This window comes from Mus pahari, chromosome 17 (assembly GCF_900095145.1).
Source record: "Mus pahari chromosome 17, PAHARI_EIJ_v1.1, whole genome shotgun sequence".
NCBI lineage: Eukaryota > Metazoa > Chordata > Mammalia > Rodentia > Muridae > Mus > Mus pahari.
In genome coordinates this window covers 2,132,311-2,145,635 of record NC_034606.1, presented here as the reverse complement: position 1 = coordinate 2,145,635, position 13,325 = coordinate 2,132,311, and the positions used below count along the sequence as shown (strand labels likewise).

Genomic DNA, 13,325 nt, shown 5'->3' with positions numbered 1-13,325 from the left:
TTGTTTGTTTAAGGTGGGCCAGATTATGGGCTTGTTTTGAAAGAAACTTTTCAACTCCCAAGGAGTTACATAGTGGATAAATTACTCTTTGGCTTAAAGAGATCTGTTCATATCTCAATGTTGTCTTCTTCATGACATGTATATAGTTCATTCTGAGGACCTCCCCTCCTTTTTTGATTAGCCATGAAGGACATGAAACTTTTGATTCCATGCACAATTGTCCATTTTTTTAAAGTTTAAGGAATACTTTTTCTGGTTTGTAACATCTTTCAATTTCGTTTTTCCTCTCTGTGTACCAACCTCTCTGTTTCTGTCTCTGCCTCTCCTGAATCCCTTACCTCACTGCAACTGTGAAGAATGCAACATGAACTTTCCTAACCCCAACAAGGGGCCAAGAGAGTCATGTATCCACAGATGCCAGAGTAAGAAATATTAGGGTAGTATAAATGTCAAATTTAACTTCTAAAATCACAGCAGGTGAATCACCTTTTCACTTGATAAAGCAAATTAAAATTAATATATGAGAACCCCCTCCATTTCTGCTGCAAGTATGGAACCACACGTGTAACCCAGGCTGCCCCATTCTCCTGTTTTGGGAGTGATGTGCTCAGTACCTCTGCAGTCTGCTGCAAGCCCTGGATTCTGTTCCTGTCCACCTTTTCAGGGGTGTGCTTCATTATCTCCTTGTGCTTGGTGTTTTCAGTTTTCTTATATTTACTAGTGTATCTCAAATAGTGTTGTACTTGCTTGAGCATCTCACATGTACATTTTGGTAATTTTGTTTTGTGTTGTTTTGTGTTCCTTGTCAAACTCCTCTCTCCACTGCAGGAGGCTTCGCGCAGACAGGAGTGTCCTGTGGGCAGCGTTTTCCTGACCCTCCCTCTCCACTGTGGAAGCAGTGGTCGAGTCCCCACCTGCACTAGCTCACCAACTTGCTCTACTGCCATCATTAGTATTTCTCCCTTTTATCATCAGTTTTTTTTTTTAACCATTAAATGTAGATTTTTTTTTTTTTTTTAGATAAAGTTTTTCAGGATCTGAATATATCAATAGTTTGTATTTTTTTTCAGTAGTATTATATTGAATGGATTTCCCATTATTCACTTGTTAGTGGTAGGCACCTGTAATTTTTCAGTTTTGGGTTGTTTTGGGTGAAGTTTCTGAAAATATTTGCATCTTGATCGTGATGTTTTCATTTTTCTTAGGCAAATGCCCAGGAGCAGAATTGCTTACCATATGATAAATGTGTCCAGCATGCTGAGACCTAAGCTGCTTTCTTAGGGAACAAGTTATTTTGCATTTCTTCTAGCCACCTAAGCTGCTTTCTTAGGGAGCAAGTTATTTTGCATTTCTTTCAGCCATATTTCTTCTTGTTCCATATCCTTTCTAATACTGTTACAAATAATGCTATGTTTGTTAGTGTATCTTATTGCAGCTTAAGATTTACTTTCTGATGGTTAATAATAAATGTCTTTTCATATGCATATTAAGCATTCATTGTATTTCTCTATTGAAATTTCTGCTTAGATATTTTGCATCTTTTATATGGTGTTTTATTGCATTAAAGCTTTGTTTTCATATTTGTATACATGTTATAATATATATATGTATATATTTATAAGGTTCTTTATATATTTTGTATATAATTCATGTCTGTGGTTTCTTTCCAGTTAATTGTAGATAAAAATAGATAGTTCTTATCTGTGCTTTTGTATGTGCGCGCGCGCGCGCGCGCGCGCGTGTGTGTGTGTGTGTGTGTGTATATGTGTGTGTATACTTATGTTTTTGTCTCTGAAAAATTGTAGTAGTCACAGATTTTACAATTTTATTCATTTTAAAGCATTTATTTTTATGATATTTATTTATAATGTAATGTAACTGAGAGCCCCAGTGGCAAAATTGTATATAACTCACACAATATAGTATAGCTGTCATTATCTAGGTCAGGAATTTTTATTACTTATGGAAATGTTTTCAATATATTTTTATTAATTTGGGAATTTCATATTATATACCCTGGTCATACTCATTTCCCAGTCCTCCTAGATCTGTCCTCCCTTGTAAACCTGCCCCCTGCCCTCCAAAAAACCCAAGTCCAGTTTGTGTTGCCCATATACTTACTGAAGCATGGTTAAACTCTCAGTGTACATCCACTTGAAAAAAACTGAGTCCCTCCCCACTGCATCCCCTACAGAAGTCATCAGTCATGGAGACCTACACTTCAGTGTTTTTATCGCAAGTTTTAAGAGTTCTCTTCAATGACTTCCTGTCTAAGCTGTTACGTTTTTGGGGGTGGGATAGGGTGGTTGTAGAGGTTATTGCAGAAGCCTCTGTGTCCCTCTTCAATTATGAGTCTGCAGTCATCAGTACCACTGTAAAAGTAGCTTCTTTGTCCTTAAAAGTCTGCAGGAATACAGACCATGGACTTACATGTGGTCTCTGGCGTTAGCCAGTGCCATGGACCTTGGCATGCCTATTGGAAGTACCATTCACTCCCAAATTCTCCTGCCTGAGTTTGATGACCATCAGAGTGCTGTGACCTAGAGCCAGCTCATGTTGGTCTTCAAGTGCAGGCTCTTGTAGTTCTTTCTGTTGAGTTCTGTGGGGTTAGCTGTATTGTTTCATCATTAGCCCTTGGTTTTACTTAATGAGTCTCTACCCCTTTTTAGGCTATTTTAGTTTATCTTTTTTGGAAATCTCTTAGTTGATTTTGTCACAAACCTCCGAACTCTGACCTGCAGAGATGGGGGAAAAAAAACGACACAAATGCCAAGGAAGGTTCCAAACGGATTTCTTCTTTATCTCTCCGAGCAGCTTTTTCCTCTCCCTCTCACAAACAGCTTTCTCTAACCCTCTCCTGGCTCCAACTAACTCCAACTGCTTTCTTCAACTGCTTTCTCCAACTGCCTTCTCCAACTGAACTGTTTACAGCTTTTTCCCACAGCATTCTCCCCCTTCCCCCCCCCCCCCCGGTCACATCCTGTTTTCAGTCCTCTGACCCCTCCCCCCTCTCCTGGATCTGGTCAGAGTTCAGCCAGGGTACATGGTGATAGTCCAGTGACTCAGCAGACAGGCAGTACAGGATTGTCCAAGTGTGCAGGCTCAGGTTAAAAAGGGATCATGGTGGTCTCACTCACTTCCCACAAATCCCCCTTTTTAATTAAAATGGTTCCGGGATCACATCTGTCTTAGGTTGCCCTCAATCATGTTACATCCTTACCCGTCATTGGTATGGTGAACTCATTTTCACCACCTTGTCTTAGGTTGGTATGCACATGTGAGAGTCTTACCCGTCATGGATTATGACCCATCATACTGAGCCAAACGTGGGCGAATTACCTGACTCTCTAGCTGCCATAGCTTGAGTCAGCAGTTGTTGGTCGGCCTGTGCCCGCCTGCACATGCATATCATCCACCACAGCATCTTCAATCACTGCTGTAATGATGGCAACTGTCCTTAACAGCACTGACAGCTGACCCTCCTGCACCTCCAGAGGCCAGGGTATGGCTGTGGGTATTCTGGTCACCATTGCCAGGGAGTCTAGACATTCCAGCATTGAGACAAAAGGCATGTGAAATTGGAACATTCTAATTGGAACTAGCCTATTACTAACTAAAAAGAAAAAGGGAGGTACCATACATACAGAAGTAAGTTTACAATTATTTCCCACAGAAAAGCACAGACTGCCCTTCAAGGATACATTATACAAGGCATTGCAAAAAATCTGGGATAACTATCAGCATAACTAGTAGGGGAAGTGCCTTCACTATCCCCCTGTAACTCTCCTGAGTCATCACCATCCATACCAAAACCTGATCAGGGCCTTTCCATTGTTCAGTAAGGACGTCCTTCCATAGGACAGACACAGATTTAGCAACATGTGGAGAGCAATGACGATCTGCAGTACACCGGCCATCCAAATTTAAAAAATTAAGAATAAAAAGAATCTTAAATTGTACTCCCATTCCCCCTTTTTGTTTAATTTTAAAAAAGTCGCATTTGCTCTTTCCACAATGCCTTGGCCCTGGGGATTTTAGGGGAGGCCATGAACTAAATGTCAAAAACAGTAGATGTTGCCTTAATTAACCCTACATTTTAACATCCTTTTCTACCCCCTTTTCTGTCCCTTAAACCCGGGAGCTTAACTTGTCCCCCAAACCGGGATCTTTACGTGTTGTGATATGTCTCCTTACCGAGAACCTTTTAAATTTGTCCCTGCTCTGGGAGCCTTTTAAATTTGTCCCTTTACCGGGAGCCTTTTAAATTTGTAGCGCTAGATTAATTCCTACTCACCACGGAACTCCCCCGTAGCTCCTTCTTCTCGTTCCATCTCTTGCACGAGTTCCAAAATTTCTGCCTTTTCTTTTTTCTCTTCTTTCTTCTTAGCCAACCAAACAGCTTCTAATCTTCCTGTTCCTTCTGCTTGGCTTTTGCTTTTTCTTTCTTTTCTGCTACTTTCTTGTTGGCCTTTTCTTTCTGTTTTTTCTTTTTCTTCATCAGCCGCTCCTGGAGAAAAGCTCCCCGAATGAGCCACCAGATGTCGCAAACCCCCAAACTCCAACCAGCAGAGACGGGGGGGGGAGGGGGGGAAACGACACAAACGCCAAGGAAGGTTCCAAATAGATTTCTTCTTTATCTCTCCAAGCAGCTTTTTCCTCTCCCTCTCACAACAGCTTTCTCTAACCCTCTCCCGGCTCCAACTAACTCCAACTGCTTTCTTCAACTGCTTTCTCCAACTGCCTTCTCCAACTGAACTGTTTACAGCTTTTCCCCACAGCATTCTCCTTCCCCCCCGGGTCACATCCTGTTTTCAGTCCTCTGACCTAATCCCTCCCCCCTCTCCTGGATCCGGTCAGAGTTCAGCAGGCAGTACAGGATCGTCCATGCGCAGGCTCAGGTTAAACAGGGATCATGGTGTTCTCACTCGCTTCCCACAGATCTATTGTATTTTTTGTTTCTTTCATTTTCTTAACCTTTATTATTTTGTTCCTTTACTGATTTTGGATTTTTTTCTGATTGTTCTAGTTCATGGAAAAACAGCACCAGGCTCTTTCTTTGAGATTCCTCCTTTTGACCTAGGCGCTATGCTCTTCTCTTTGAGTTCTGCCATGTTCTCATGGTTTAGTATGATGTGTGTTCATTTCTGTTTGTTGGAAAACCTTTTTAGGTCTCCCTGATATGACTACTCTTGGTAAGTAGTTTGCTCTGGGGAATCCAGTGTCTCTTTCCAGGCAGAGTTAAAGATATTCAACATGTCTACCAGGAATAGATGTGGGTTTTGGGGGATCTAAACTGGGGTCCTCAGGCTCCAAACACTTAACTTCTGAGCTGGATCACAGCTTCCATCTGTCTTTCTTTCAGCACAATCTCTGCCTCCTATTTTCTTTTTTCTTTTTGACATTTTAAGATTGAGTCTTACCATGCAATGCAGATTGGCTCCTACAATCCTGTTTCAGCTTGCTTGATTGTTGTAAGTTCGTTTTAGGCTGAAGATTGTTTTCCTGCCCGACTGATAATTTCTCATTTTATCTTCATCTTTGCTGTTTTCAAGGACTTTTTTTTCTTTTTAACTTGGTTTAGAACTTTAAGTTGATTTTCGTTTCCTTGGCATTTTTTATCATTTATTTATTTATTTATTTATTTATTTAACACTCTTTGGCCTTTTAAGGGCACTCTTGTGCTTAGTGTCTGTCGAGGAGCTTACACTCAGACTTACTTTTGTTCTTTTAGAATCATGTAAATTAGAATATAGAACAATGGCTTCTGGACTTAAACTTGATACCTGTGAACAAGTATGATATATATGTTTACATGCATGCATATGTATATAAACTAGTATTTCATCGTACTACTACTACGAGAGTCTTTACGGTATCCTCAGCAGATGGAGTTCACTTTGGTACAGCCTGCAGCCATTGCCTGTTGTACTTTTCCCTGACATGGCTTTTTGCTGTCTGAACTTCTCAGTGTGTCCACTTCTGGCCTTTCTCTTCTCCATGACCATCTGTGGGTCAGTCTTCCAACCAGAGACTGTGGTAGTATGCCCACAGGCTCCCTCATTTTGGGTGTTCTTAGTTTCAGGCCCTCAAAGTAGCCGGGTCCCAAACAGTGAACCCTTCTCAGGATGGAACCTGACTGAATCCTGAAGTATGAGGATAGTGAAATGGATGGAGTTCTTCTGGGTGAGCAGTTGTGCAGGGGTCACATCTAATTCAACCAAGGCTTGTGAGACTACTTGTCATTGCCTAGGACTGCAGTTTCTTCACAGGACAGCATGGCTTATATTTAGACAATTTCTACTTTCCTTGCCTTGCTGGGAAGCTGGTGTTGGAGATGCTGGGGCTTGAGGTAGGGCAAACCAAAGGAGACAAATGAAACATAAGATATGGTTGAATTACTGAGCACTGGTAAGAATGAGAACACAGCACTAAACATAATGTGTTTATGCACAGAAGATAGCTATGTAAGGATATGGCCCTTGTCTTTCTGTGTTCTTTGTAGGTGTCTCCTCAGCTCTTGTTTTTCAGTGTTCCTTGAGTCTGTCTTTTGTCATTCCTATTTTCTCCTTCATGTAGTTACTTTGAAGGCACATTTTCCTCTTTCATCTTTGTTTTTATTGTTTTTTAAAAATTTACTTTTTATTCTTTGACAGTTTCACACACATATAAAATGAATTTATTTCTATTCACCCCATCACCCTGCCACACCTCCTTTCACTGAAGCCTTTTTTTTTTTTTTTTTTTTTTTTTTTTTTAACCAAGTCTTCCTTCTCTTGTGTGTGCCTGTCCATCTGTCTCACTAAGGAGGGTAGGAGGGTTGTCTTCATGAACAGGGGTAGAAGGTTATTTACTGGAGCATGGAAAACTTATCAGTGGCTGCCCCATTGAGAAGTGTGATCCCCTTCCCTCAGTCGCTGTTGATGGCCTTATCTAGTACAGGTGACCAAAGCTACCGTGAGTTAGTTCATCAGTGCTCAGCCATGTCAGGCCCAGACAGCACTGCTTTATAGCACTTGTCTTCCACCTCTGCCTCTTCCACTCTTTCCAGTCTCTCTTTGGAAGTCTCCCTGAGCCACCCGGTGCGTGGGGGCACACATGCTTTGTTCCATTTGGGGTAGAACACTCCAGTCCCATATTTGCTGAACTTTGACTATTGTCTCTTCATTAACCACTGTCTACTGCAAAAAGAAGTTCTCTGATGAAGCCTAACAGCTTGCGCTATCTATGGGCTTTAAACTGTTTAGAAGGCAGTATGATACCACGTTCAATTAGCAAGGCAGTAGTAGTAGTAGACAGAATTCTATATTTTTGTCCTTATATAAATAAAGCGATAAGAGGACTACTGTCTGTTTGTCTGTCTCTCTGTATTTGAAGAATGTAAAGTATATCATAATAATGCTAGTGATTAATCATATTAGAATCAATTATAGCATATTTATTTTTACTGTAATAGGTACATTCTTGTAAAGGCAGTGTGCTGCATAATGTTGTTTTGATCTGTAATGAATTATGCATGATACTGTCCTCATAAGATTATAATGGAGCTAAAAATTTTCTACTATTTTTTAGTGATATTATAGCCACTGTGATCTTTGAGTACAACACATAGTGTTTATGCTGGTACTGGTATGAACAAGCCAGTATGCTCTAATTGTATAAAAGTATATGTAACACATGCTCTTGTGTATAGTATATACTACTTGGCCATGATAATAAATTACTATGTTTATGTATTAATTGTAGTGTAGTTCTAATAATTATTTTTAAGTATATTCTTACTTATAAAATGTTTACTGCAAAAATGTAACCTATGTATGTCTTCTACCATATTCTCTGATAACCCAATTTTCCTGTGTTTATTATGGATATAGTAGAAATTGGTGTATACTGCCCACATAATAGACTATATATACATTCCACGGTATTCTTATTGTGTTAAGATTATCTAAAGTATTTCTTGGAATCTGTCCCATTTATTAAGTGGGATATTCCGTTATTAACAGTATATAAATGACTATATGTGTTGAGTGTAAGCACGAGGGTGAAAGCAATGCATGAAGTAGCGTATGAATAACATGCTCTCTTGTCTGTTTGAATGAGGGAAAGGAATGGCAGTCTCACAGCACCTGATTTGAAGAGGTTTGTGTTGGATTCTGTTGCTAGGCATACAAGGGATATCCCTCGGAAGGGACTGTTTGCTATACACCCTCCATAGTACTTGCTTTTGGAATACCTGAGTATATTGCTTATTACATTGTTTTTGTAAAAGCTTTTAAGGAAAGCATTTTTCTTTTTTACTTTTATCAGTAAGCTAAAAAAGCTGAGTGAAGACAGTTTGACTAAGCAGCCTGAAGAAGTTTTTGATGTACTGGAGAAGCTTGGAGAAGGGTGAGTAAGAACTGTGAAAATACCTTTTAGATGTCTCTCACCAGAGTATGTCTGCTGGAGTGAGTGCTATTAATACCATGAAATCTGACAGTGTCCAATTGTAAAGACCAGATTATGATAGGCATGGATTGTAACACTGTCTTTTAGAAAAATGAGTCTCTCCTTCCTCTCTCTCTCTCTCTCTCTCTCTCTCTCTCTCTCTCTCTCTCTCTCTTCCTTCCCCCCTCTCCCTTCCTCCCTCCCCCTTTTCTCTCTCTGAAGCAAGAAATGTACTGTAAAGTGATTTGTAATAGGTTTGGTCATCTTGTACATTCTCATTGATAAACTTCACAATTTTGCTTTTATTAGGCTAGTGGCTGTGGGTATGTTTGGCATCCTAGTACTCATTTTATATGGGAAAAGCCCAGTAGATGCTTTGAAAAGGGTATCTTGAGGAAATGAGTATGTATAGGCAGACAAGTTGTTAATAGTTTCAAAATGATATAGGAATGTATATTACCTGATTGTGGAGAAAGGCAGATAATAAGTATAAAACAATTAAATTTGCAAGACCATATAATACATAACATTCCATACATAAGGTGGAAAAAGTAAAATGTTCACTCAATGTGAATTTTCACATTAAAAGATGAACTCCTTGGAGAAAATTAAAAGTAAAGTAGCCAATCTGCTTACATTATTAGATCCATATAAAATCAAACAGGAGGGATGTTTTCTATTAAAAATCTATCAGAAAGGGTCAAACATACGGATAAAAATAAAAGGAAATCAAAGGGAGAAGTGTTTCTATTGGGTACACGAAGGGCAGTGTTTCTGTTGGGTAAACGAAGAGGCAGTGTTTCTATTGGGTAAATGAAGGGGCAGTGTTTCTATTGGGTAAATTAAAGGGAAAAGGTTGCAACTGGACAGAAGAAGTACACAGATAAGGATAGGAAAGGAAATCCTATTGGATTATTTGGATTCACAGAACAGTAACTAATTCTGATGGGAGACTTATTTGCAGAGTATGTAGACTCTATTAAAAATATATGTGTTTTTATTTGTCTTTTAGAAGTGGACAGTTACAAAACTTAGAAAGGGATTAAATGTTATTAGCAAACCTGATTGTGAATATGCTTATGTAAAGTATCTGTTTGAATTTAGTTATGGTCTCACACATACAACAAAGATATACTTTGCAGTTTTCCCTTTTAAGCATATGGTCAAAGACAGAAACTTGACAAATTATAAGATAGATTTTTTTATGTCACTTTTTCTGATATAGTTAGACATAACTACAAAATGACAAAATGTATCACACTAATTATAAATTGGGAAACATAATCCAGGGTATTTTGAAGGTTTAATGCTTGTAAAACTCTGTCAGAGTACCTGGTGTACTGTTAGAACTCAGTAGTTTTAAACCTCAGTTTGGAGTACATATTAAATTACAGATGACTTCCTTCTTTGTTGCTTCTGCTTTGTAAAATATACGAATATTTAGTTGATAGACATTCAAGAGGTAGAGTAGAGATTAAGTCCTCTGTTTCCTTTTGTGTGACTACCCATGAGTCTATGGTCTTTCTCTTGAAGAGATGATGCTTGAAGACGCATTTGCGGGACTTTGGTTGAGGATTGCCTACTTTTCTTAATTTAGTGTTAAATGGTTTACAGTAGTTAGGTGTTGTGCACATCTACAATCTTGGTAATTTAAGACCTTGGCTATATAGTATGTTTAAGGTACATGAGAGCCTGTCCTAAAAGAATCAAAAAGGTTCATAGTGAAAGGTACACTGGGCTTCTGCTTGAATCAGTCTTTCCTCTTAGCCTGAGACTTGGACTGCTTTAACTTACTTTTCATGCTTGTGATTTCCTTTTCTATCTCCTTAAGCTGCATTTGAGCTGACAAACCGTAAGTTAGCCTCCTGCCTCCTTCCTGTCTCCTCTGCCTCCTGCTCATTCCTCCCATAAGAAAATAGCAGCTCACTGTGGTTTTACTTGATAACTTTTAAGTTTGTAATTCAAGCAGTAATGCTCCTTCATGAACTTATTATTCCCTTACTTTTGTTTTTTATCATTATAATGATGATTTAAGCTAGAAAATATAGTATGCAAAATATATATAAAAATGTCAGTAGTCTTTAATGCTTGATGTAAAAAAGTAATGTCTTGGTTTTCTCTTTTAAGGTCTTATGGAAGTGTTTTTAAGGCAATACATAAGGAATCTGGTCAAGTTGTTGCAATTAAGCAAGTACCTGTTGAGTCAGATCTTCAGGAAATAATCAAAGAAATTTCCATAATGCAACAATGTGACAGGTATGAAAATAGCTTATTTCCTTGAGTTTATTCTGATGATATTCATTAGTTACATAGTAAAATAGATGTTTTGTTACCTATTTGTTTTTTTCCTGACTTGCAAAACTAAAGAGCCTAAGGATAAGTGTGTAGACTTATCCTTTGGACTTAAGAGCTATTCAAAGGAATGATATAAAAGGATGTATACAGAAAGGGAGATAACCAACCTGTCTCTTTTCAGGACAAATTTATGGTTGAATATTAAGTTTTTGATATTTAGTGAGTCATTTTACATTATGTATTACATGATTTTGCTTTTTTTTTTTTTTTCCATGCAGGGTTTCCTGTGTAGTCTAAGACTGGCCTTGAACTCCCTCTGTAGCTTAGGCTGGCCTCAGTTTTTGGATCTTACTCCCTCAGCCTCTGATCTGAGTAATGGAATGATGGACATGTTCTTTATATCTGGCATATAATTATTTTATAGATCTGATTCATCAACAAGCACTTACAAAGCATTTTCTGTTGGACAAGTAATATATCAGGATCCAGAAATGCTAAGAAATCTAAGATTTCATTTTTCTTCTTGAGGGGCTATGGTCTACTTGGAATGAAAAAAACGTGGACATACAGCCATGATGTAGAGTAGTGGGTACTGACTTGTGTGTACTTGGAGTGATAACAAGAACAAGAGGGCGGGTTATCTTTCTCAGCCAGGGATGATAGGCAGTCCAGAAATTTAGGAAGACTTTGGTGGAGAAATGGAAGGATAAAAGATTAAGAATTTTATCTTGAGAGGTGAAGAACAATTCATTTGTTTAATGTAATAGAAACTATGAGTCAGGGATTGACAGGGAGTCAGGTTGGATAGGTAAGTGTGGCTGATGATAAAGGGTTCTATATGCAGTGTAAGTAGCCTGGTCTTGGTTCTGTGAGGGATGCAGAGGGCATAAATAGCAGTGTGTGCAGTGTCTGGTGAGCTAGCAAAGGAGACTATAGCTCTCCTTTGCTAAAAGGTCTGAAGGGAGGAACAGTGACTCTTCTTCCTCCTCCTCCTCATCACCATCATCATAGTGGTGTCTGTATTTCAGAATTTGTTTTCTCTTATATGTTACCTCCCCACTGCAGTTTCCTCTCCTTCCCCTCCTAGTTCCTCCCTCCACCTCCCCTCTCCCCCAGATTCACTCCTCCATTTCCCTTTAGAAAAGGGCAGGTCTCCCAGGAATGTCAACCAAACATGGCATAACAAGTTACAATAAGACTAGGCACAGACCCTAATAAGGCTGGAGGAGGCAACCCAGTAGGAGGAAAAGAATCCCAAAAGCAGGCAAAAGAGTCAGAGACAGTTCCTGTGCCCGCCGTTAGAAGTCCCACAAGAACACCAAGCTATACAGCTATACCTTATGTGCAGAGAGGACCTGGTGCAGGCGTCTTGATGGTCAGTTCAGTCTCTTCTGTAGGATTTCCCAAGCTCTGCTTAATGTCTGGCTGTGGGTCTCTGCATTTGCTTCTGTCAGTTCCTGGATGAAGCCTCTCTGATGACTATGATGCCAAGCTCCAGTGTATGTGTATATAGGTATGTGTATATAGGGTTCATTAGGAATGGTTTAATTCACTTTTGTTTTTTTCCTGGTCTCGTTTGGTTCTATTCAGGGTCTCTGGGCTATGCGGCCTCTGGTCTTGGTCAGGCTTATTTTTTTGTACTTTCTAATCTCTAGTCCACATCATTTATTTCATGGCTATAAGTGGTATGGTAGTTTGAAAAATTCCTGTCCTCCATAGGTCTCCTGTTTGGAAAGAATATAGGAGATGTAGGAGGTGGAACCTGGGTGGAGGAAGCATCATCAGGTCTTGAGGGAGGGTTTATATAGCCTTGCCCAGTTTCCTTCTCTCTTCCTGTCTCCTGTGCATGGGAGAAAATATGATCAGAGAGCTTCCTGCTCCTGCTGCCACACTTTGTCTGCTTTGATGGACTCCCTTTACACCCTCACGCCATTTTCTTTTCCCTAAGTGCTTTTGGTCATGCCATTTTATCAACTAACAATACAGGAGGACTGTTCCTCTCAAACCCAGTGTCCCCTCTCCAGGCAGGAAGAAGAATATTCTTTGGCAGAATTATCTCACATGGTGTCTTAGTTAGGGACATACTAGGGTCTGAACACATTGGCATCCCTAGACCCATTCAAGTCCTAGAGTCATGGTCCTGTAGACAGACAGTCCTAGCTGTGAATAAAATCCAGCCCTTCAAAGGATAATAAAGGGAAAACTCCAACACAAGGAGGGAAATAATGCCCTAGAAAAAGCAAGAAAGTAATNCTTCAACAAACCTAAAAGAAGATAGCTGCAAGAACAGAATCCCAGCTCTGAGAACAAAAATACCAGGAAGCAACAATTACTTTTCCTTAATATCTCTTAACAATGGACTCAGTTCCCTAATAAAAAGACATAGACTAACAGACTGGCTATATAAACAGGACCCAACATTTTGCTACATACAGGAAACCCACCTCAGGGACAAATACAGACACTACCTCAGAGTAAAAGGCTGGAAAACAATTTTCCAAGCAAATGGTCTGAAGAAACAAGCTGGAGTAGCCATTCTAATACCGAATAAAATCGACTTCCAACCCAAAGTTATCAAAANAGACAAGGAGGGGCACTTCATA

General features: G+C 39.4%; 1 protein-coding gene across 1 annotated transcript in view; it reads left to right on the top strand.

Moving 5' to 3' along the window:
• Window positions 1–13,325, top strand: part of Stk3 (serine/threonine kinase 3) — a 246,765-nt gene that overhangs the window by 27,298 nt on the left and 206,142 nt on the right. Inside the window, exons 2-3 of the mRNA XM_021216579.2 lie at window positions 8,308–8,388; window positions 10,555–10,683. Coding sequence (XP_021072238.1) covers window positions 8,308–8,388; window positions 10,555–10,683 — 210 coding nt within the window. The remainder of the gene's footprint in view (window positions 1–8,307; window positions 8,389–10,554; window positions 10,684–13,325) is intronic.